Below are 24,610 nucleotides of genomic sequence, written 5' to 3'. Positions count from 1 at the left end.
CCAACATCCAAGTGTAGAAACCAGCCTGTGAAGAGTCAACAAGGGAGGAGGTTTGGTGTGGGAGACAAGAAAGCCTCTTGAGAAAGAGCTTGAGAGATGAGCCATAAGATGTACAGGAAATGAAACAGCACCTGCAGCTCTGCACCTGGGCTGTCACCCAACCCAAAGCATTTCAACACTGCCACAAACCATTTCCTCAGCCAAGCATGGACACTGCTGAGGGATGCAGGCAACTGTGATGACCTGTCTTTAGGATGTTGTTCTGCAGTCTCCAAAGACACTGGTTTACCTTCAGCAACCTGTTTTGACTGACATTTCTGCCTCCTGGACTACAACAGCAGAGAGAAGAACATCACCACAGCGTGGATTTCTTGTAGCTTTCCACACCTGCAGGTCTCTCGGCAGTACCTCTGCTCCCGTGGCTTTGACTCACTTTGACACACCACCCCAATCATACAGATATTATCCCTATATCTATGGGAGGGAAAGACCAAGGTCTCCAGGGCTCAGCTCACCAGCTCCAACTCAGGACAGGGAGTCCAGAGCCAAACCAAACTTTCCCTAAAACACCACATCTCCATCCGGCGCCCAAACACTGGGGTGCCTTCCAGGAGGCAAAGCCACAAGTGTCCCACGGGATGGCCCAGCCAAAAGAAACAAGAACACAGGTGCTGATCTTGGCTCAGCCGCTGCAGCTACAGAAGCTGAGCTCCACACAGGCTGCAGGAGTCAGCTGAGACAGTGGAAGAACAGATGGATGCTCCAGCCACGCTGTACTCCCACTGCCAGCGGCACGCAGACAGCCTCAACCAAACCTGCCTCGCCACGTCCGAGCTGGAGATCACAGCAGGACCACGTGTGGACAAGTTACATGGTCTGAAGCAAGGCACTCCACCTTCCAGTGAGTCAGGATCCCTGTCCAGGAAGGCTGGCTGGAGTATGACCTCCCCTATCTCACAGGTCTCCAGTAAAGATCCCAAGGATGTTTGTGCAATGCTGCAATTATGAGACAGACAGGAGAGCTGGGAAACCTACCAGCAGGGATGCAGTGGGGCTCTGTGAAGGATTTACCCACTGGGGAAGTTTCCAGCACTATCCGAGACCCTTGGGGTAGCTTGACTCACACAAACACTGGCACACAGAAATGCTGCATGTTCTTCCCACCAGCCCTGCATTGTCAGGTCCAGCTCACAGGACTGGCCTTGAAAGCCTTTTTTGAAAGGGGCTTGCCAAAGGTCTCTCTCAATTCCCAGCCCATGAATAGCCCCTTCCTCCACTGAGGAACTCTAAGCAGACAAAGCCCACCTGGAAGAGATAAGAAGTCCTCATCTATTAGCATGGGAAAGTAAAGGAAGAGAGATTTACCCACCATGTCTGCAGATGAGACAAGGATGGCTGTGATGAGAAACACGGTGCACAGAGTTCTCAGCCAGGCCAGGCTTCTTGAGAGGCCACAGGAAAGCAGGAGCAAGCAAAAGCCACAGTTGGCCCATGGACCCTGCTGAGCTGTTCTGTGGGCTGTGACCACGCTTTTTCTCTTAAATTTTCACGTCTTTTACCTTCCTTAGCATTCCTGACACTGTTTTTCTGGCTCTACCTGGCTGCCACATTAGAGGGCGATGAGAGGTTTCCAAGGCCATGCCATCACTCTGAGACAGTGTCCCATCATGGGCTATACCAGCTGATGGACTTCATCCCTGCATGAGAACAAAGACCACAAAATTAAACACGGCCCCCCACAAAAGCTCCTGGAAACACCCTCTCCCACACTTTGTACAGGTCCACCACCAGCCCATCTGTTTTTTAGATGCAACAGGACCCATTTGAACACCACCAGCTGCAGGAATGCAGCCAATGCAGCATTCTGCGAGGCCACAAAGCAGCTTTGTATTCATCAAGGATGAAAACTCGAGGAAAGAAAAGACTCAGGAAAAAGGAAAATCAGTGTTGTGACTCAGAGGAAAAGAGGCCTTAAAGCCTCTCCAGCACAACAGTCCTGAAAATGATTTTAAAGATGCTGTGTTGAGTCAAGAACTATTTCACTGCTCTCTCTCTGTACACACGTGTTTTGCATTTGGACACCTCATCAGAGCTGATAACCTTGGAAGGGGCCTCACAACCCATCTGGCCCCAGCCCCAGCTCTGAGCACTCTCCACATACCTGATCTCCCTGTGATGAGGGAAAGTTCCCAGGCTGCCAGCTGGGAATTCACTGCTCCATCTGCACAACTGAGAAGGGAAGGCAAAGGGTTAAATCCCTTGCAAAACCCCTTTCATTTACACACGGGGGCTTGTTTTAACTAACATCAGGGATTTCAGTGGTGTCACTAGTTAAACTGGTGCAGATAGATGTGGATGGATTATAGCTACCTTGCTTAGTTTGCCAAGGAATTGACTTCAGATGAACTGATGCAAATGTTCTCAAGAACAATTTCCACGCAGCCTGAGCACGAGCAAGAAGTTAAAAAACAGCCTTACTTGAATAGTTAAATCACATAAAACTTCTCACCGGATGAAAAGCAGGAAAAGGCAAAGGGATCCTAAGGGGAGGAGTGGCTAACACAGGTTGCAGCTCTCCACATTCCAAAAGCCACAGCTCACCAAAAGCCCTGGGGTGATTCATGCCTTGGGGAAAGCAGAAATATCAGGGGAGGAGCTGGATCTGGATCCAGCATCTCCCTGGCCAGCAGGAAAGGAAAGTCTCACTGGTCTGTGCAGGCAGGAGGGTTTCAGGAGGATGGAGGCAGGTTACAGGTTGCCACAGCAGAGGTAAGTGTGCTGGACTCCAGGACTAAAGCTGGTTCACTGCCAAATGTGTGCTCTGGCTGCAGAGGCTGGGGGGAGCCACTTGCAGTGACCAGAATTCGGTCCAGGGGGGCGGGAAGCTGATGAAGGATAAGAAAGGGACCCAGGACATTAAATAAATACTGGGCTAAGAACCACATTCATGCTTTTACAGAGGTTCCTGCCAAGGCCACAGAATGCACTCGCCCCTGGTCTCAGTGGTCACACTGCCTTGCTACTCGCTGCACTGCAGACAGACAGACAGACATGCTGGCTCCAACCACGGGGCCACAGTCCCTTTGTCACTCACTTGGCATTCTGGTACTTCTCCCAGTGTAATCCAATGGCAGCAGCACTGCTGGGGTGCAGCACCTCTCCCAAAGCCTGGGACCTCATGACAGGGCCAGAGTAGCTCGTTACAGGAGGAGGGGCAGCTGACCCTGCAGCTCTTTGATCCAGCCTGTGAACTGCTGGGGTGGATTAAGGAAAGAGGACTTTAGCTGACCTTCATTAGCTTTCTGCTGCTCCTTTCCCATCTTGCAAATTAGCAAAGTATTTGCATCTAAAAGGCAGAGGAGTAAACCCGCTGGGGCCAGGGCAGAGGCACTTGCAGAAGGGGGCAAAGGAGCTTTTCATTTAAAAGAGGGGAGGAAGAAAAAAAAACTCACCTACTTTTCTGCCTACCCGGGGCCAGGATGGAAAACCCAGATAACACAGATGTGACCTGGCTTTCCCCTCCCCTCCAGTGCCACAGCAGAGCCCGGCACAGGCCTGGCAAGATGACCACGTGTGATTTCAAAGCTGCCTCCACAGCTTCAATAGGGGGGAGAACAGGAAGGAAAACAGCTCCCAATCATCACACCAATTTTCATTGCTATTAAATATAATCATCTCTGCTCCCTTTCATCTTTGCTTCTCCTCCAAGTGCTGGCAACAAAGGTGGCCCAGAGTGAGGAGAGGTAGGAGAGCAGGGTAATTGCAGCAAAGAACGTGACCTCCAAACACACTGCTGAGCCACGGGGCAGGGAGTGCAGGGAAATGCACTGGCCACAGGGAGAACAACAGGCCCATTGCTACCAGAGGGTGGGAAAAGGGAAAGGGAGCAGAGAGAAAGAATCGCTCAGCTTCATTTCTTGAAGCAAAGCAACTGATTCCCGGTGCAGGGAGCGGCTCAGCACCGATCCCAAGCTCCAGACCCCACTCAAGCAAATTCCGCTGTGTTCGAATGTCCCTTTGGAAGTGGGCAGCAAGGCTGGCTCTCAGCACCGGCAAAGCAGGCAGTAGCCTGAGGCAGCAAATTGCCAGAGGTGGCAATATCACCCCAGGCATGCTGCAAGCTGGGGCCACAGCAGAGCTGGTGGCCGTGGCCATGCCCCCACCACAGCTGCAATGTCTCTGGAGCCATCTGAGCCTGCTCAACATCACCAACACAGACCCATCTAAAAGGTATCTGAAGAATTTTCACCATCCTCTACAGCACAGAGCCTGGACCACACCTCCCCTCACCCACCTGGGCTGCCAAATTTAGAGCACCGATCCCATGGCCCACCCTTATTCCCGCTCCTGCTTCACTGTGTGACCAGCAGGCACTCAGGCAAGAATTTCTGCTTCTGGCTCCATCACCTGGGCTGCAGTTAAGGCATTTTCATGGACAATCCAGCCCTTTGTGCTCAGCTAAGCTCTTCTGCTGCTGTCTGACACTGGGTTGATGTGAAAGGCTGTGCTAGTGGGTAGGTTTTCTCTTTCTCCTCCAGCACACCTTGCTCCAGACACTTTGTGGTAAATGTTCCTTTTTAAGACCTATTGATTTCATAAATAATAGAGCAAAGGAAAGAAACACATCATACACAGGTCAAATAATCTCCCCGTTAGGAAACAAACAGGAGCTACAAAGTAAAAAATAACCCAGCAGGCATGCATCTTTAAGGAGATCAAGTGGCATTAGGAGTTATTTGTTAATTAACTTAAGAGCACATAGACAGGGCCATATTCAAACAGGTCACCTTGGGGGGTCTTGTTCCACAAGCCTGCAGGTTTGAAGCCTGCCTTTCTCATTCTGGGAGCGCTCAGCAGCTTCTGCAACAACTCAGAACTTCTGTCTCGGTTCTACTGCCCGGTGTTCATCAGGGACAAGTGCAAAAAGCCAAAATCTTCATCCCTAGCTCCTGCAGAAAGCTCTTGTCTAGTGAACCCTACACAATCAGAAGCTTCTTCAGCCACAGGCCTGTATCACAGGACTCTGACACAGAAATCAACACCTCCTGCCCCCAGGATGAAAAGAACAACATCTTCTGGAGCAACCACAACCTGGAAGAACAAAACAAAAAGGATATTCCTAGGCTTTCACAGGATGAAAACCATCTTGGTTAACCCTGGTTAGCACAAGGCTCCTGCCACACCACACAGACCAAGGGTAGCAGCAGGCAGGCAGAGCCTTTTTGTTATGGCATCTACACGTGGCAGAGTAGATTCACACAAGGGGAAGAGCAATGACACCCTCATCTCCATGCCCAGACCATGCTGTGAGGGGGTTCTCCTCCTGGGAGCAGTGCCCAGCACACTCCCAAGCTGGGAAGGCACGTAAGATCTGCCCATTTCAGCTGAGCAGTGAAGCCCTCCCTCCAGCTGGGAGATCTGCACACCAAAGCTCAGCTCTGGACTTCAGCAGGGCTGTGAAAACGTGAGGGGGGGAATCATTGCCAAGAGCAGCGGCCCCAGAGGGAAGTGAGGCCATGCAGGAGCTCCATCCAGGCAGCTACTTAGCTTAACCCTTTCAGTCACCAGCTGAAAGAACAGCTACACAGCAGCACACACTCCACACGGCCTCAAGCGCTTGGAGGGAGCAGGACCAGCCTTTGCAGCACTTCTCACTGGAGATGTACAGAAAAATCCTTGTGCTGCACAGAGCACCACCATATCCTCAGCCTGCCCGGTGTCTGGAAGGCAGCAGTGAGTTATTAACTGCATGGAAGATGCCTGCAGGGAGCAGAAACAGCGAAGGAGAACAGAGGTGACAGGTTTTTGGCGCTGGGTCACGGCACTGATTCAAGCCTAACATTTTTGTGACAACAAAATGGTGCGTTTCCAGCTGTACTGCATTATCAGGGAGGAAGGGCTGGAGGGCTGGAGTGAGTATAAAGGAATCTAAAGGTGGTCACTGGGGAAAGACTTCCTTGCAGATGGCAAATCCATGGCCCCGAGCAGTGGTCACCTGGCCCGTCTCAGCTGCAGCTCAGCAGACAATGAGTCACCCTATGCCAGAACATCCCCAGGTGTCCACAAGGCTCATCCCTCACCAGAAACCAGCCCACAGCACCCTCTCCCAACAGGCTGCTATAAGATGTCCCCCCACCTTTGCTCAGAAGTGGTACCAGGTAGCTTCCAACCCCATCTGAAGTCCGAGGTGACAGCCACCACTTGTGCTGTGCAGTACACCTTCACCAGCAGCACTGTCTGCTGTGCTACAAGGAGACAGGGAGAAAGTAAGGGATGCCAGGGACCTGTGTCCTGGAAGCCCATCTCCCTCTTCCTTGACACACCACATTCGAATCTCTGACAAGCTCTTCTTCCACAGAACCTGTACCTCGATAGAGAAAGTAATTTATAGATGTCTCCCCTGACAAGGAGAACAGGGGACTGAAGAGACATGTCTGCCTGCAATGACAGTTCTGTTGCAGAGCTACAAATAGATCCCAGCTTTCCCTGAGACACACATAAAACTTCCTACAGCACAAGAAATCCAGGTCAAATACACAGATGAGTATCAATAAGAGAATCTTCTTTCCCATCGTAGTTCCTTCCCAAAACTACAGGTGATCAGGTCATGCCACTTGAGAAGCACTTGCAGACCAACCATTTCTAAAAGCAAGAGAAGAACCACAGCCCTGCTCTCACGTCAGAGTGACAAACCTTTGCAAAACGACTCGCTTCCCTCCCCTCCTACTCAAGACTTTCAAAAAACATTTCGTTCAAAAGCAGCTCTTTAAAGAGGTTATATAATAAGTGATTTGTACCACGAGGCTGGCTAGTTTTAGCCCAGCTACTTAGATCATAGTTGGATTTTATTTTCTAGTTGGCTGGCAGACTCACATCCAGTGACAGTCCTGCGGGCAGAGGATGCTCCGGCCATCGCACTTCCCGGCCAGGACCGTCAGTACCACAGTGCTCTGCTGGTTTTGCCTATTCAGTAATGAGCTCTGCTGTTGTATCTGTCCAATTCCAGCTCCCAGACAGGAAGGAAAGTGGGCAGTGCTTGAAGATTCTTACTTTTTCACAGATCGTGGTTATGTTTAACATGCTCCGCGCTCATAGCAGCCAAAAAGCCATTTGCAGCAGCACCGGGCTCCCCAGGGGCCAATCTCGGCACAAAGAACCCTTGCTGAAAGTTTAGTGAGGTCATACGTCTGGCAAATGTAATGGCAACAAATTAAACTACTTTTTTAAGAACTTGGCTTCCATCGTGCCTTGGAGATCCAAAACAAAATCCTTAACTCTTCGTAGCCTCCCCCTGCACAAAGCTCCCCACAAGTGGTTTTCAAGGCAGGGTATGTCCTCATGCAGTGCAGAGGCCATGGCAGCCCGAATACAAACAAGTGCTCCTCCTCACTTGGCTGTTTTACTGCTCCCTGAGCTAAGAGCTTCACAAATTGGACACTGCAGATGTGCCCAAGTCAACAACAACAACAAAAAGATAATGATTATAAAAAATAAAAGTGGATTTAACCCACTCCGGAGGCTATTCCCTCCCCAGTGCTCAAAAACCATGGTGCTTAGTGGATAAAGCATGGAGCCTCAGGACAAGACAGGCAATAGGATTTGGGCTCCTCAGATATTTTCTTTTTTTTTTTTTTTTTTTTTTGAGATTATTGCTCAGTGTTTAAGCACAAGGATTAAAATGTAACCCCTCTATTTTCCAAACATTGCCTGCCTCTCAAACAATAACCACCCCATAGAAGTGCTGGTACATTTTAAGTCCTGATATCCTACTCCAGGTAAGAAAGAGGCTGTAAGGGGAGGGAATGAAGAGGGTGCAAGTTGAGAGGGTACAAGTCCTGAGATTCAGAACAAGGAAATGCTTGAGGTAGATAGTAGTCAGAAGTAATTCCTTTCAGATTACCTTTCTTGCTGCCTGAATTGTACAGAGGTTGTTAGGGTGGGTATGGGAAGTCAGAAGGAGAGGGAATCCCAATTACCTGTACAACAATATTGAACAAGAAGTTGAGCCCAGAAAAGCAACTTTCCCAAAGTGCTGGTTTTGGCAGGGGTAAGGTTAATTCTTTTTCCCAGTAGCTAGTAGGGGCCTGTTCTGGAATTGAGCTGGAAACAGCACTGGTGACTCAGGGATGCTTTAGTTGTTGCTGAGCAGTGCCTACACAGAGTGCTTCTCACTGCACCAGGGATGAGGCACAAGGAGCTGGGAGGGGACACAGCCAGGACAGCTGACCCCAACTGACCCAAGGGGGTCAGCAAACAAAACTAGGGAAAGAAGGAGAAAAGGGGGGACATTCAGAGTGACAGCATTTGTCTTCCCAAGTCACCGCTATGGATGATGGAGCTCTGCTGTCTTGGGGATGGCTGAACACCTGCCTGCCCATGGGGAGTGGTGAATTAATTCCTTGTTCTGCTTTGCTTGTGCATGTGGAATTTGCTTGACCTGTTCAGCTGTCTTTATCCTAACCCACAAGTTCTCACTTTTACCCTTCTGCTTCTCTCCTCCATCCTATGAGGGAGTGAGTGAGGGGCTGTGTGGGGATTAGTTGCTGGCTGGGGTTAAGCCACAACACCCTACATCCCTCTGGCTTGCCCTAAGCACCCAAGCATTTCATCTGTTTTAGAAGGCCAATGAAGTCTTTCAAATGGATTCACTCAGAACATCTGAAAAGAAAAAGGCATCTGTACCAACTGCACCCAGAAGTGGCACCTCTGGGCACACGTCGAGTGTGTCATTTGTGTTGCCATTCCCTCTAAAATACCAGATACAAACTGCTTCTGTGGTCTCTAAGACATTAGAAACTATACATTAAAAGGATGCAAAGGCTATTTTTAAAGCTAAGCTTAAAAACTGATGCTGGAATGATTAAACTTTCCTATCCTGTTCTTACCTCCATCCCAAAGGCCAGTCCACAACACTGAGGATCAAGTTGAAAGTTTAGGCTCTTGCATCTGACCTCTGTCATCGTTTCAGTAGCAGCAGATCAGGGCAGAAACTGCCTTTTCCCAGCAACAAATTGGCCACATGTACCTTTGAGCCCCCCCCTCCCCACCCATCCCTATCACCATATAAACTCATTTCAATGAAAATTATGTCAGTCTCAGCAGAAAGCCACTGAAAGCTTAGAGCCAGAGCACAGAATATCACCAGTGAATTGATTCCATTAGAGCAATCTAAGGGAAAAAAATGATTTATCAGACTAAGAGCTTGGAAACAGAAAACAAAGTCTGTGGCAGAGCAGAGAGAAACTCATCATCAACCAAGCATGGAAATGAGAAAGCTCTCAGCCTCCTGCAAATGGAGGAGTGAAATATTGTGATAAAGCCAGCAAGGGGTTCTTAGAGATGTACAAAATACTGTGAGGGAAGGAGACCAGAAGCTTCTTAGTGCCAGCAGGGAAACACGAGCAGCTTCACCCAGGTGGGACGAGGAGCATTAACACTGTTGAGACACTGTACCAGCCAACACAGCCCGCAACAGAAACAGGTGAAAAACCCAAAAGCAAAACCACACAGGCTGGCCTTAAAAATCAGCTAAGCCCCATGTGAAGTAAGGATGGCAGCCAGTCCTCAGGCAAGAGTCCAGAGTGCCCACAGCACATCTGGAGATTGGTTCTGGTGCTGTGCGAGGCTGGTGAGCAGTGGTGGCATGAGGGACCACCAAGGGCAGGGACTGAGGCAGACCAGGCTGAGGAGCCTGATCTGACAGTGTGAGGAGGGTTCCTGTGGCTCATTTCTCCAGGAATGTGGGTCACAGTTTATTGCAAGAAAGCAGACTTCCAGTGTGTATTAACAGAAGAGGTGTTGGAGAACAGGATCTCCCAGAAGTCCAAATTCTTGTGCAGCTACATACTGAACACCTGCTAAAGCCCCAAAAAAGTCAGGAGCAATGAGGGGAGGAGGGCGCCAGTGATGAGCTACTCAACTGTGAAAACATCTGCAAAATGACCAAAAATTAAAGGCAGTCCAGTATGAGAAGAGGGGAGTTCCACGATGGAGAAAACATTCCACTATTTGGTTGCCTTCCTCTCCCCTTACCCTGCCTTTAATTTAAGAAGCAGATAAAGAGGAAGTAAAATCCACTTGGAACCCCCCCTGCATCTGACACACCAGGGCCTCTCTTCCAGCCTCAAGCAATTGTTTTTCATACACTGCACAAGGGAGCAGGCTAAACCCCACCACTGGGTTTAATCACCTCTGCACAAACACCATCCAGGGGCTCAACTGCTCTTTGTCAGATTTGCCAGGTACCACCTGGGACTTGGCTGAGACAGGTGCCAGTCGAGTCCCCCTCATCTGTTTTTTATGGTCCTAGAACAGAGGTGAGCTACCACCGCCCAAAATATCCTGAGAGCACTTTGCTTGTCACCTACAGTGAGCACAAACCTCAGCAACAAGCCTAATACAGCCTGTGCCAGGCATTTGGCAACTCCAAGGTGCTTGAACACTTCAAAACCAACTTAGCAGCACCAGAGGTGGGAGAGGGGTGACCTTCCTGGTTAGTACTCAGTCCACATTCCAGCTGCTGTACCTCTGGAAAGCACAAGAGATCACAACTGTTATCCACGCTTATGAATAAAATATTCCTTTTATTTTAGTAAAGTAACAAAGCTATTTACAGATACAATAACTATACATTTCAATTGAAAAATAGATTGTGCTCAAAATTGTTAAAGCAAGTCACACGCAGTCTGTTGGGAACACAACCAACCTCAAACCTCCCAATGCCTTCAGCTCCCGACTTCTCTCGGGAAATCAGTTCGTTTTGTTCTGAATGATTTTCTGCTGATTCTCAAGACACTCCTTCAGCTTGTCTTCAGTGAGCGTCAGCCTCTGCTCCAGGATGGAAACTGTCTGCAAAACAAAGAGAAAGTTGCTGTTGAGCTGCTCACAAAGCCACGTTACACACTGTACTCTGAGTGAGCAATGAAATGCTAAATTCACAGGAGCATTTAGAGGTACTTCAGGGCTGGAACTCCAGTGTCAGCATTTTAACAGGGCAGAGGACCACAGGACTTCAGAGAGGAGCAACAGAAGATGTTGGGCACAAAGTTGTCCTGCAGACACCACTGAGCACCCATTTCAGCACTCGGTGCTTTCAGATGGGGCTCTGCATTTCCTTTCATGGACAGGTTCTGTCCTTCCACATTCATGAGACACCAGACACTCCTCTGCTAACGAGACACACAGATTTTCAACAGCCTAGCCCAGTTTTAGTTCTGATTTTACTTACCTCTCGGCTTCCAACTCTTTCCTCCCTTCCCTGAATACTGTGGGGTTTGCTGTAATGAAAACACTCAAAACTTGCTGGACAAACACAATGAGAGGCGAGAATACTCTCCCAGCATAAGGGAGTGCAGCAGGTGGTGGAAGGGAACTGAAACTCCAAGTAGCAGTATCTACTTCAACATAATGCCCACATTTCTTTGTGTAATCCAGTTACCCCACAAAGGATTGTTCTATCTCTCTCCTCGAGCTGAAGTCATCGTGTACAGGATGCAAAGGAAGAACATTTTAACCACGTGGCAATAAAAGCTTCTGCTGAAAACCTTTTATTGATCACTCTGAGATAATCAGGGGCCCCAGCAATGCACAACCGCTTTCAGCTTCCAAAGACACCAGAATGGCTGATAATGGGCGGTGATGATTTAATGCTTTAATATCCATAAACTTATCAGCAACAATCAATAGCTTCACATTTTGGGCATTTTTACTGCATAAATAACATCCTCTGTTAAAAACAAAGGATGTTCAGAACCTTGGGCTTTAATAAAGTAATTCAAATAAACTTGGACAACCGCTGTTTGTATAGCAGTTATACATAGAAAGCCTTTTAATAGCGCATTTCGTAAGCACATCTCTAAGTGCCTGACAAAAGCAAGCAGGTCTCATTATCCCCATTTTACAGCTGGGGAAGCGAAAGCACAAAGAGAGGAAATAGCTTGGCTAAGGCCACTTGAGACTATGAAAAGTCTCCTGTAAAATGATTTGGGGAATGAGACAAATAGTGGGGGAGAAAACAGACATAATGAAAACAACAGCAGGCACTAAGGCAAAGCCATCTTGATCAACAAAGTCAGGAAGGGCTGTGCATCACAGCATTTACCATAATGCACCTTTTTTTCCTCCCCAGGCATAGTTCAAAGCTTATTTCTAACATATTTCTCATTTCTGACCTGTGGCAAGGCAGAAGAGCACTGCTGTAGCTGTAGAAAATGTCACCTGAAAGAATGAACCCAGCATTGCCCAAATATTCCATGGGCTACAGCACAAGCTGCATTTGTTTTTTTCTTCCTCTATTGCCACCCCTCTGAGGCACAAGAACTGCAGTACACAGAGAACCAGAAGAAACGTTGTGGAGCCAGCAGGTAACATCTCAGGTGCCCTCCCACCTATTCAAGGAGAGAGGACTTAACCTTTTTTGCATCCACCCATGCCATTGCCTAGTGACTGTCTTAGAGATCAGGAACAAAGCTACTGATGGCAGAACACAGCAGGCTGAACGTCTATGAGGGGCTTACAGCAAAGATTTTATCCTTCAAGCAACCAGAGAGAGAATGAAAAGCAGTAGGGATCCTGGCTTTTCCATTTAAAAAAATGAACTAGTAACTCAACACTCTGTTAAAAAGAGGGGGAATGAAACATTGCATCAAATTTCCTTTTGAAAGATAATCACCTGAATTAACATCCTGGCCACACTGCCCTGCTAGAAGCAATGCCCAGATTACTCGTGGTTCCTCTGTTCCATGATTTACTGCCACCATGATCCCGTCAATACGAGTTAAGAGCTGTTACAGGCAGCACCGTGAGACTGAGCACAAGTGAGGCAGACCTCAGAAAGTGTTGGATTTGTGAGAAAGCTGTAAGGAAAATGTTTATTAGAATGGAAACTGCATGTAAGTATAAGCAGAAGACTTGCAGTAAGTATTTTTTGGAAACTAAATGTGGAAAAGCAGCAGTCAGAAATGAAATCCAGGAAGTCCAAAGTAGGAATCGATGACTACAGTCCATTTAGAGTTGGATATATGATGCCCAAAACAGACAGGGCATCTGACATCCTAGGAAGGTAAGGGAAAGCACAAATATATACTGCCCAGCTGCTATTAGTGCTACATTGTAACTTGCACAGAAAAGAAAAGCTCCTTTATTAGACGTTGAGAGTTTTACAATATTTCCATGTTGCTATTTATAAAGCAAGTCCTTCTTGGGAGGCAAATGAAACTGTACCCATTCAACTCCTGCCCGCTTTTGCGATGGCTTTCCAAAGATAACGAACCAACAATTAAGCCACGGAGGAAAGCACTGTCAGCCAGATTCAGTGAGGAGCCACTGGAGCCAGGTTCACACTCTGTGGCAGGATCTGGGCTTCCTGTTGTGTCAGGAGCACAGTACGTGTCTCCATTACGCACCAGGGAGTAAATGCTGGATAATTTATTGAAGTCCTGCCTCAACTTGGCAGAAGACTAACAGCTCAGGCTTAAACGAGAAAAAAAGATCAACCTATTTATTTTTTTTAAGGAGTATTTCTGACATTACAGTAATGTACTGAGCATTACTACAGGCACCAGGACAGAATATGGAATTTTTCACAGAAAAGAAAATTTAAATCACTTCTACCAACACTTCCTGCAACATTTGTCTTCATTTATCTTCACAGACTTCGCATAGAAAAAACCTGCTCTTCTCTTCGGAACATTAATGGGAAAGTATGTAGACAAAAAAAAGTTGCCTTCTATTTACTTTTTAAATTCTGAGCAATATTCAGCTCCACCCTCCCCCAGGACACCTAATCTGAGGCACCCAGCAGTCACTCTTGCCTACCTGATGACAAGCCCCTTATGCTCTTCCTCCATGTTATTTTTACTCCCTCAACCCAAATAACAGTGACCTGTGATGCAGTCTCAAGATGCTTTCATCAGTATCTATTCCTTAGCCCCTCTTAAACATGCCCCTCTCTGATGAAGCAGCAGAGACACTTTGAGAACCAGCAGCCTCAGGGTTGAAGCTTTTGCAGCGGCCCCTCAGGGGCTCTTGAGGAGGACAGATAAGGGGAAGCAGGTGCTAATTGAATGCCAAAAGAAACCAGTTCTACCAGCGCCAAAGAAAACTTGGAAACAGAGTTAAGGGAGCAGAGGTCGACAGCAACCCTCTGGAGCAGCGGTGGGAGTCCCTGCCGGGAGAGACCCACCTAGACAGATGGCTGCTATTAGCTAAAGCAGGACTTAACCTGAAGCTGGGGGCAGGCGGGCAAGGGTACAGAAGGGTGGAATAACGAAGGCTCAGCTCATCACACTAAGGGACGAGCTCTGCAAGCTCAAAGGTGCAGCTCCTGCCCCGCAAGCAGCTCAGGAGCTTTTCAAAGCGCCACTCGCACCGGCTCTAATTAGCCACTTAATAGCTTAGGGACAGAACACTGCTCTGACTGATCACCAGGAATTGGAGACCTCCCCCCAAAAAGTATCCATACAACAGTTACTCAGATCAGGTAACAACAGCTTGGCTGAACCTACAAGGGACACGATGCTGAACAGTATTTGTGCTCTTGGCTCTGCGCAGGCACAATATGACACTTGCACTTCTATTCCTGTTTATTCATAACAGAAAATCCCTCTCTCCATTGATCTCAAGGGAGGCAGAAGTAGTTTTCTAGCTTTACTTACATAAAAAGATCCTCAAAAGTTTGCTCCACCAGTTTTTCTAAGCATATGCTAAAAAGATTTTGCAGAGCACTAACATATCAAACAACCCAAGAAAAGCATTACTTCTGCCTCTTTGGATTTTTCTTTCCCATCTGACATGTTAATTTATGAAGACAGCATTTTCTTTTCAGTTTATAAAAAAATGCACCTGCAGAAGAACACGCCACAAATGCAGAAGTTTCCAAGTTTCTGTGGCCACAGTTTCCCCACTCCACTCTACGGGTACAAGGAAAAACTTAGGGATGGATGCCTTGCAAGAGGTACAATGAGGACCACAGATGGCCCATGGATTTACAGAGTGAGACTTGCCAAGTTTGACCTGGAGTCAGAGGCTTAAGAGCTCTGTCCTCTGTACCAGCACAACCAACGCTGGTTTGTTTTCAAAGACTTACACACCCTGCTGTAACTTCTTATGGTTCTCCCTAAAAATGGCCATTTCAGACCCACTTCATTCCCAAACATGGCCAGGAAGTACAAGTAAACTGGACCATGAAAATTCTGCTTTAGCATCCAAGGGTGCCTCCTTGGCCAGTGCTAATGAGTGGGTTCAGAGGTACCTGCAGGGCACAAACTCCTGACACCTGGGGCCAGGCTCCTGCACAGCACTGAGGAGGCCCCTTGGTTCTGTACTGGAAAGTAAAAACAGTCTTACAAAAAAGGAGAACAGATGCCAACCTGCCAATACACCAGTTAAACTGAGGAATATCAACAAGAAGAGGCCCCCATTATTGCACGTGAATCACTAAAATGTTCCCCCAACATCTGCTAAATACAACCCTCAGCATATATCCAGTCCTGTGCAGAGTCAGGAATTAGCAAATATCCAGGTAAGCTCCAGCTTTGGAACCCTTCTCTAAACTAATGCAATGAGTCAAATAAACCACCGCAGGAAGGGTTAGTCCTAAACCCGCCTTTTACCAAAAATAAAAAAGTTAACTCCTTCCACTAACCATGGTTTGGTGTTTTAAACTCCAGCTGCAAGATGAAAGGCTCGTGGGAGAACTTGTGCAGCAAAAGTTCAAGCATGAACCTGTCTGGCAAGTAGCAGCTTCTCTACTTTCTACTAAGTTTTGCCCTGACATGCTGTCAGTGTCCTTTCCATCTCAGCCACTGCACTCGTGACCCCCAGCAGACCCCTCCTGGTACTACATACACCTAAAGAGAGTTGGGCTGCCCTCCTCGTGGGAAATTCGTATCTTAACAGATTTCAGATGGGACCCAAACCAGATACTGATGTCCAACACATTCTGAAGCACTCTCAGCAAGAGCTGGCAGTTTAGACCAGCAGAGGAAATAAGCCCCATCTCAGTATAACAAGGTATGAGGCCTTCATAGCTACTAACACCTAATGTAGCAAAAGGCTCTTCACACACCAGGACCTGCCTTACTCCAGTGGTCAAAGCCTTAATCTCAGAGATCAAATATACACTTAAAGTAGGTTTTGGTTTAAAATAAAAAAGTGGGATGATTCCTAACAGAAATGACAGCTCCTCATGAGCTCAGAGTAAAACAAGAACTGCTACCCCAGACATTTTAAATAAGGTCTCTGGCTCCTCACCATCTCAACAGCTTTGAATGCAAAGCTAAGGTGAATTCTCACAAAGCCTATTTGCATAGAATATTTCACACCGGGCTGAGTTATGGACATGCTTCAAATTCCCCAAACTTGTATGATTGTTCCTACAACACATGTAGCTCCAGTGTGGCTGGACAGGAACATCTCAGTCAGTGCTGCTGTATAGCTGTGGCTAAGGAGGTCCCACAGACCCCTCAACACAGGTTTTGCACATTTATTGAAGGCTGTAGTCCCACCAGCTCTCCTGAGCCAGCAGTCAGACACGTGCTACTCAGGATACTTGAAAAGTAAAGAATTTTTTACATTTAGCAACCTAAAGCTACAAGAAGGAAACAGTCATAAAATTCAAAATCAGTATTGCTCAGCTAACTTCCTTTTCTGATTATTACAATGAGACTGGTGAGGCACTGGAACAGGCTGTCCAGAGAAGCTGTGGCTGCCCCATCCCTGGAAGTGTTCAGTGCCTGGTAGGATGAGGCTCTGAACAAGCCGACCTGGCAGCAGGATTGGAACTACGTGATTTTTAGGGTCCCTTCCAACTCAAACCATTCTATCAACCTCAGCTGCCGTCTCTTCTTCCACCTCCCAGTACACTTTCTGAAGCTACTTGAATTCAGTTTACCAACCCTTTCACTAAATTATAGGAGTAACTTTGGTGTAATGCACAAATCTACTCCTGTGGGAGACTCAGTACAGCAACAAGTGATCACTTGTGGTGCTCACTCTGCTTTTTACAGTAAGAAAATCATACAAGCGAACCCGAAAATTCTAGTTCCATCAAGTATTTGCCAGACCAAGCAGCATGGTCAGCACCAGCATCACAGTGACCTCAGGGACCCCAGGGGACAGAAAAGGATGTCCTTTATATTAAATCAACCCCAGCCACGAAGACAGTGAGCCACAGGTTTGCCAGTGTCTCCCACACAGGGTGGGGACACAAGGCACACAAGCCCTCTGCACCTGAGCCTTTCAATTTACTGTCCTCTTACTGACACTGTTTCATCACCCACTGCTGTTGCTTTAGTCTTGACAGTCAGCCAAAGCTGAACTAGTGGCACTTGCATCAGAGCCTGCAACTTTCTGGAAGGGAATGGCTGATGGCTTCTGGGCAGCTTCCTTGGTGCAGAGCTCCCAGACCTCTGGGGCTAGACCAGCACAGCAAAAGGAGTCAGGAGACTTCCAGCTTCACCACAGCATAAAACACAGCAAGTTATGATGAGCTACATCAAAACATCCAGGCACATACCATGACAGCAACTGCTCAATACAGAGGTTAGAACCCCAAATGACTAAAGGTCTTCCCCAACCACAAAGACTTCAAAGCCTTCCCATATCCGTCCCTTGCCTCTGAAAGAATGCAAATCACTCACCTAAATGAACCCAGCTGCTGGTATCCAATGGCTGAATAACAATTTATATTAATCTTCAAAGTCTGCTTGTGAAAACAAATTGTGGGAGGTGTTTAGTGTTCCTTCCCATTGAAGGAAAATGGAAGGTGAAGGTCCTGTGAACATCCAGGGAGATGATCAGCACTCCTGAAAAGCCAGCCTTCAGACACTGTTCTGCTAATACAGAAATATCCCTAGGAGTGCACTTAATTTAGGCAGTCTTAGGAATAAGAAAAATGTATTTGCATCAAGATTTTATAACAAGTATATTTAGGAAGTATATTTCACAAAAATAAAAGGAGCTCTGCTGAATTACACAGAGGACTGGCAACAAGCAGGGCACTTCATTTCTTTTGAGTGAGAGATCAAAGCTACTGAATATCCAAGAGGTGGGTCTGACTCATAAGAAATAGCCTCTCTGTCCTCTAAATTAAGATTTAAAAAGCAAGCTCATCTAACATTTCACAGGTTTTTCAGATGGGAACTTTTTTTATTAATGTTTCAAACCTTTTCTTTTGGAATACAAACTCCCTGCAGTTTTTCTCCTGTGCATTGGGTTCACCTATAATCCATGGGTGTTCAGGTCTTGAGAGCAACACATAAACCAAGACATTTATGCAAAGCAAAAGTAGAAGCACTTATGAAACGCTCCCCCCAAAATCTTTCTTCTTGACTTGTAAGTACTTGAAGTCACAAAAGCATATATTTAACTAAAGCAGCTGCTTAATTTACAGTCAATGCCTCTCAGAAGAGAGGGGCCACATTCATTCCTCACCAACACAAGCTTTGGAGGCCACATCTCAAAAAAAAGGAATAAAAATTTGATTTTACTCACTTTCATTATAAGCGCTGCACACACAAACATTTTCAGTTTTAATTAAAAAGCAACTCACTTATGTCCCAGTCTTTTTTATGCTAAAAACACCTCATTTAAAACAATTTTTCTCCCCCCCCTCCGCCTGCAGTCTTTTCTGGAGTGCAATAATCCTTTAATCTCACATGAGCTAGACTGTCCTTCAGTTCAGGCTGTGGATTATTTTACAGATTTATCAAGTCTTCTCCATTTCACTGTGTTGTTTTCTCCCAGCTTCAACGCAAGATTAGTTAGGGGAAGCATATAAAGCCATTTCCTGTGGGTGGATTATCGCAGCTATTTATGAATTTTTATGCTAACCTGGTTCTGAACTCTCCATTTGCAGAAGATATCTCCCTTCCCACATAAAACCAGCAGCTTTTGCCTCAGTGCCTGCTGCCCACCAGATCAACAGAGTGAACACAGCAGCTGGAGGTGTTTGAAATGAGGACAAGAATATATAAACTCTTTGAAGATGATCGTTGCAAATGCAAGTTTTCCACTGCAGCCAACATGGTTACTCACAGATGATCTTTTCAGAAGGGCAGTTCAGCTCTAAGTGCAGAAAATGCATTGGAACCAAGTAAACCTTTAGGATCTGCTTCATTTTTTTTCAGCCAAAACACACCATTCTGTTCCAGGAAGTTATCCAAGAGAGAAAATAACCTTTTTTTCCCCTTAAACTTTAATATTCACCACATCTCTTCATACAGGCACTGAGATACCCAGATCCATCCTTCACTAAAAAAATTAATTGATAAACAGCCTGCGTTTTCCTACTTTTCGTGTCTCTGAAATGCCAGTAAAGGATTTTTAAACACTGAGACACTGACAAGATACTAAGCTGCAGGAAAGGGAGGAGCAAATCATCTGTATCATACATTTATTACTGTCATCTTCCTCATTCCTTTGCCAGATGTGAATTGCTTGCTTCCCTACAAAGGGGAACCAGAGTATCTAAGCAATCCAAAAACAACTAACTTATGTCAAGGCCTCAGCTTCACTCCTCTTTTCAAGGCAACAGAATCATTAAGCACGTACTACTCTTCTGAAAAAAGGCAGTAAAACATTATTTGCATGTGAAGTATGGCCAAACACAAACCACTTTTAGGAAAAAATACAAAGACCCTGTCAGGTCACATTAAACCACTTTCTTACAAGTAAGATGCCCTGACAGGGTTTTGGGAAGGAGGAAGAGAAAAAGGCTTCATTGAATCAAAGACCAGTTGAAAGTTGCCAAAACCTTAAAGAATTAAATCCTAGCACAAAATCAACAATGTAAGAATGAAGCTTTGTAAATCTATTCACTATAGTGGTTATTGCTAGTTGTGATATACAACAGCCACCAGATTCTCCTGGTTCATCTCCCTCTGGTAAGAACTGAGGTGCCAAACTGATGGAGCAAGTCTGCTGTGTGTGGCACAACTCCTCTACAGCCTCAGTTATTGGTGACTGGCTGAAAGAGACCTTTTAATTGAATAAAAAAAAAAAACAAAAATCCCACTGGATCCAAGTACTTAACACCTCATTTCATCTGGAAATCAGCAGAGGGAAGGTACTAATAATTGTGAGTGGCAGATGATGCATCTTCAAGTGTGCAGCTGAGAACAAAGCTGTGTGCTGGCAAGAGATGACAGCCTGATGTCTTACTATCACCCCTTTCAGCAGAAATTGAAAGTATTTTCTCTCCTTCCCACTCTTACATGATACCATGTTTAAGCCTTGAAATGACAACTACAGAAAAAAATATTAGGAAAATAAATTAGGCCTATATTTGCATAATTTCCCAAAGTAGTTTTTCACAACTTTAACCTTCCCCCACTGGGACATTATATCATGGTAACACAGTGTTGAAAACTATGACAAGAACAAAGACAATCCCTGCTCTTTGAGGAACCTCCTCCCTTAGTCCAGGAACAAGGATTTCTTCCGGGCTCATTTGCTTAAGCTTGTTTGGTGTTGGTTTGTTTTGCTGCTAAATATCAAAACCTTGGCATGAAAATGAAAAATTAGGAAGCCACTTCAACAGTGTGTCACGAACATCTACCTGTACAAATGCATTAACACAAAACACAACATACACAGATTAGAACCAATGAGAAATTAAGGACTTCAAAGATGGCAAAAAAGCTACAAAAAAGGTAAAAGGTTGCAGAATGCAGAGTTACTCGAGGCAGCTTTTTGGTTTTTTACTATTTCGGGGTATTTCCAATTTTATCCTAAACTTACTAATTTATTCCTCCCCCACTGATCTCAGTTTCTCTTTCTGCTGGGTTTAAACAACATTTGGAATTTTCTACGGTTACACAATATCTTTGACAGATATTTGCATTGCTTATATTTAGGTTAAATCCCACATGTACTGTTTACTGCAATATTTGCCTCCTCTAAACACCTATGAAGTTGAAAAGGAGCCATTACACATCCATCATCAGAAATGTGGATCTGATTTATGTAATGAAAGATAACAATCACATTCCAAACTTACTAGGGAGACGTAAAAACAGTAATAAAATATTTTGTGTATACACTGGGCTGCTTTTTACTCACAAGTATGAGGGCCCAGTGTCAGAGATTTCCCTCCCCTCCTCCAGTGTTCAGCGTTTTAAAGATCACAGGAAAAGTGCTTTCTTGCATTTCTGCCAAGTGAACTTAAATACCTTTTGGGTTTCATCCTACACTATTTTAGACTGCCTGTAGTCCTGGCATGTTTTTTAATCCCTAAATCAGCCTTCAATCCCCTGATGGGCCCTCTAACCCATCATCTTGCACTTTTTGACAAGTACTTTGACAAGTTAACTCTCTCAAGAGCAAAGAGCTATCTTTAACTAGTAATCAGTATGTTCAATACCAAGTGTTCAAGACCTGCTTGTTCTTTCTCAGAAATAACATTTAAACCCACAGACAAACCCTCCCACACAGATTTTTCCATCCTACCACCACGGTCTCAGCCACAGGAGATCACCAATGTTTACTATCCCATGCTTGTCACATACCTCAAAAACACACAATGAAATTCAGGGCCAGACAATAATCAGAAACAGTATTTCTTCACAGGAGCAATGAGCAGTTATTTAGTTAATCAAAAAACAGCTCTATCCCCAAATTCTTACTAAGTAAACACATGCTGTGATGATCACCATTGACGGCTGGTACTGTTCAAGCATCGCTCAGTGACTCCAAGAAAGAACTGTTTGTTAATGTTGGGATTAGTTGTTTGTAACTGTGGGTGAAAAGCATGTTCTAGCAACGAGGCACAGAAGGGCCCAGACTTGTTGATGGGAGGAGAATACTGCAGAAATTGGACTGTGTAGGTGAATGTTGGGTGGGGGAAAAGGAGCAGGATCTGAACGGAGTTTACCTATAGACTGCAGTATAATGGGGGAGGGAAGAGAGACAGATTATTCACCAAAACAGAGTTGTTGTGCCAAGCACTCCTTTAGGCATCACCTTAGATAAACCCTGGCTAATAGCACAGTCTCTCAGAGCTGGCTCACGCAGCACTCCAAGACACTGCAGCATAAAGGAACATAAAGGAAGAGTTCCAGCCTAAGCTGGAAGTCAATGTGAGGGAACTGATAGAGAGAAGCTGAGAAACAGATGATGGAAGATTTACCAAAATACTACTAAAAAGCAGAGGGTTTGAACTAGTCACATTTTTATTCTACGAAACTCTTGCAAAACATTCCCAAGTCTTCCAGTCAGAGGTACCTTTGTCATTACAAAATTATAGAGCAAACCATACCTGAGTCAGAACATCCAGCTGTCCCATAATATGCTCCAGGGTATTCGCAAGACTGGCCTCCACCTCTTGCTGCTCGTGGCTCCTACCAGAATCCTGAGTTTTTGTTTTCTTATGATGAATACCAGTATCCATTTCTGACTGCTAGAAAAATAAACAGACATAATCTGCTATTGCGATGCAAACAACTGGAGAAGGATTTCTGTTTCATGGAGGGCAAACAGTAAAGGACAGTTTATGCTAGGACAGTCTATGCTATTAAAAATAGGCAAAGGAGAAAAGGAATTGTTCTTGCCACAGCTGGAAAAGGAAAAGCTTCTGCTGACTTGTCTGCCTGTCCCAGGTGGAGGGAGGTTTTATTGTTTTCGGGGCATTTTTTTGAGTGTGCTTGTGTTTGTTTTCAAACCTTGATGAGGAAAGGTAAACCTTAGATAACAATCCTGAAGCACTCCTGCAAGGTTCAAGCTTTATGTGTGCAAAGAGCTCTGGCATGCTCATGTGGTCCACAGGCACAGACCACAGGTAAATGAAGACTTATTGGAGGCACATGGAAGCACTACATCCAAATTACAAGAATTAAGTAAGATACCCCGAGACAAGTCCAATTATTTTCACTCCAATAGTAAAGTTAAAGCCTCTCTCCATGTTTGGTGCTTGCAAAGACACTGTACAGCAGTTAAGTTCAGTAGAAGCAAGATGTATCAGATATGCATTGGAACAGTTTTGATTTAGTAATTTTAATTTTGTTTATATCTTGAACTGGTTTTCCTTCTCAATGAGAATAAGAACAAGTTTACTTTGAAGTTTCAATTTCAACTGCTTTAGTTATGCAAGCTTGAATATTTCATTCAGAATAAATTAAGTTTGAAAAACACAAATAGATCGCTACTAAAGAACTTATTCTTCTTTCCTTTTCTTTCAGAATGGTACCTTTCTTCTACAACAAACACTATTTGCATTGTTTATCTGCATTACCACCAGAAGTAGTTCAGAGAAGTTTAACTAAAGGAGGCAGCCAACTGGTTAAGCAACTGCAGACTTCAGTTTCTCAATTTACACTAACAGACAAGATTTGAATCTAAAGCCAAGATCACAGCACTCGAAATGCAGTTCTCCATGGCCTGATGCCTGGTGCAGCTCCATCCCATGCACTTATTACTTACAAGAAGTTCACAAATCAGCAAAGACAGCAAGGAATTCTGACAGATCGGAAGATGGTCTCTAAAAGTTCTCCCACATGTACATTTCCAAAGCAAGAAATGAAGAGTTGCTTCCATCTCTCCTCTCACATGCAATACCAGGAATGCATTTCTCATCAGTGCTGTACTGATCTACCTGCTCACCTCTGTATTTGACACAGGTATGTGCAGGTGGGCAACTAAACTGCAACAAGACCTTAGACCAGCTCACATAACTTTAAACCCCAAACTGTTCAGTACATTATGAATATCTATATACGTATATATATACGTGCAGACCTAAAAATTATATATATATATATTTTTTAAAAAATATACATAAAAGAGTTGTGCTGCTGGGAGCCACGGATTTAGGGCACAGAACCTCAAGGCTGAGGTTCAGCCCAACATTCAGGCAAAATATGTAGAAAGTAGTGCAAAGAGTAGAAACGTGACTACCTAGGGAAGCTGGAGACTGGAGGGGGCAAGGAAGAGAAAAGGAAAAGAGGCCACAGCAGGAGTAGCTTTGCCAGGAGGATGCCTTGCTGCTGGTAAGGGCTGACTGCTCTTCCAGACCCTGCAACCAAACCATCCTCAAACAGCCAAGCATCACAAGGCCAGTTTTGCATAAGGAGCAGGAAAGGAAGGGAAAGCTTTAATGGATACATTTAACAACTGCTCCTCAGGGATCCCTGTTGCTCCACCACAGGCTTGGGATGCAGCTGGGTATCAGGTGGTACCAGCCACACCGGCCTCTGCTAATTTGCTTCCTCCCACTTGCTTGAATAATTTGGATTATCTACAGGCTCTTGGCCAACACAGCCCACACTCCAGGTCACGCTGAACAGCCTCGGCATGGGAGCCACACTCCAACCACTCCTGTGCTGCAGGTAGCCCAAGAGCCACATGTTGCTCACCTGTGCATTGATTCAATCAACTAAAATATGTTCTTGCAGAGATGAGATAAAGCCAGCCTTACAAACCTGCTACTTGCTGCTTATATTTAAAAGTAAAAACAAGCAAACCCCACAAACCCCTGCTTTTCAATGGGTAACTAGCATCAAAAAACCTATTTTCTTGCTATTTTAAGGCTGACTAGCCTATTTTGATGATGTAACTTCAGGCCAGTCAATCACGGCACAGCAGAAATTTGAGTGAGCTAACACTGCATACAACCTGC

The 24,610-nt window shown here is 45.5% G+C and overlaps 1 protein-coding gene across 6 annotated transcripts in view; it reads right to left on the bottom strand.

Moving 5' to 3' along the window:
- Positions 1-10,563: 10,563 nt before the first annotated feature.
- POC1A (POC1 centriolar protein A) overlaps positions 10,564-24,610 on the bottom strand; it is a 57,374-nt gene continuing 43,327 nt past the window's right edge. For 4 of the 6 annotated variants that reach the window (XM_032698783.1, XM_032698786.1, XM_032698787.1 and 1 more), the window contains 2 exons: positions 22,256-22,396; positions 10,564-10,848 (listed from right to left, as the gene is read on the bottom strand). In XM_032698783.1, coding sequence (XP_032554674.1) covers positions 10,750-10,848; positions 22,256-22,396 — 240 coding nt within the window. In that variant the 3' untranslated portion in view covers positions 10,564-10,749. The remainder of the gene's footprint in view (positions 10,849-22,255; positions 22,397-24,610) is intronic. The other 2 variants (XM_032698789.1, XM_032698785.1) reach the window with 1 other exon arrangement.

Source organism: Chiroxiphia lanceolata, chromosome 11 (genome assembly GCF_009829145.1).
Source record: "Chiroxiphia lanceolata isolate bChiLan1 chromosome 11, bChiLan1.pri, whole genome shotgun sequence".
Lineage (NCBI taxonomy): Eukaryota > Metazoa > Chordata > Aves > Passeriformes > Pipridae > Chiroxiphia > Chiroxiphia lanceolata.
This window is presented reverse-complemented; position numbering and strand designations above follow the sequence as displayed.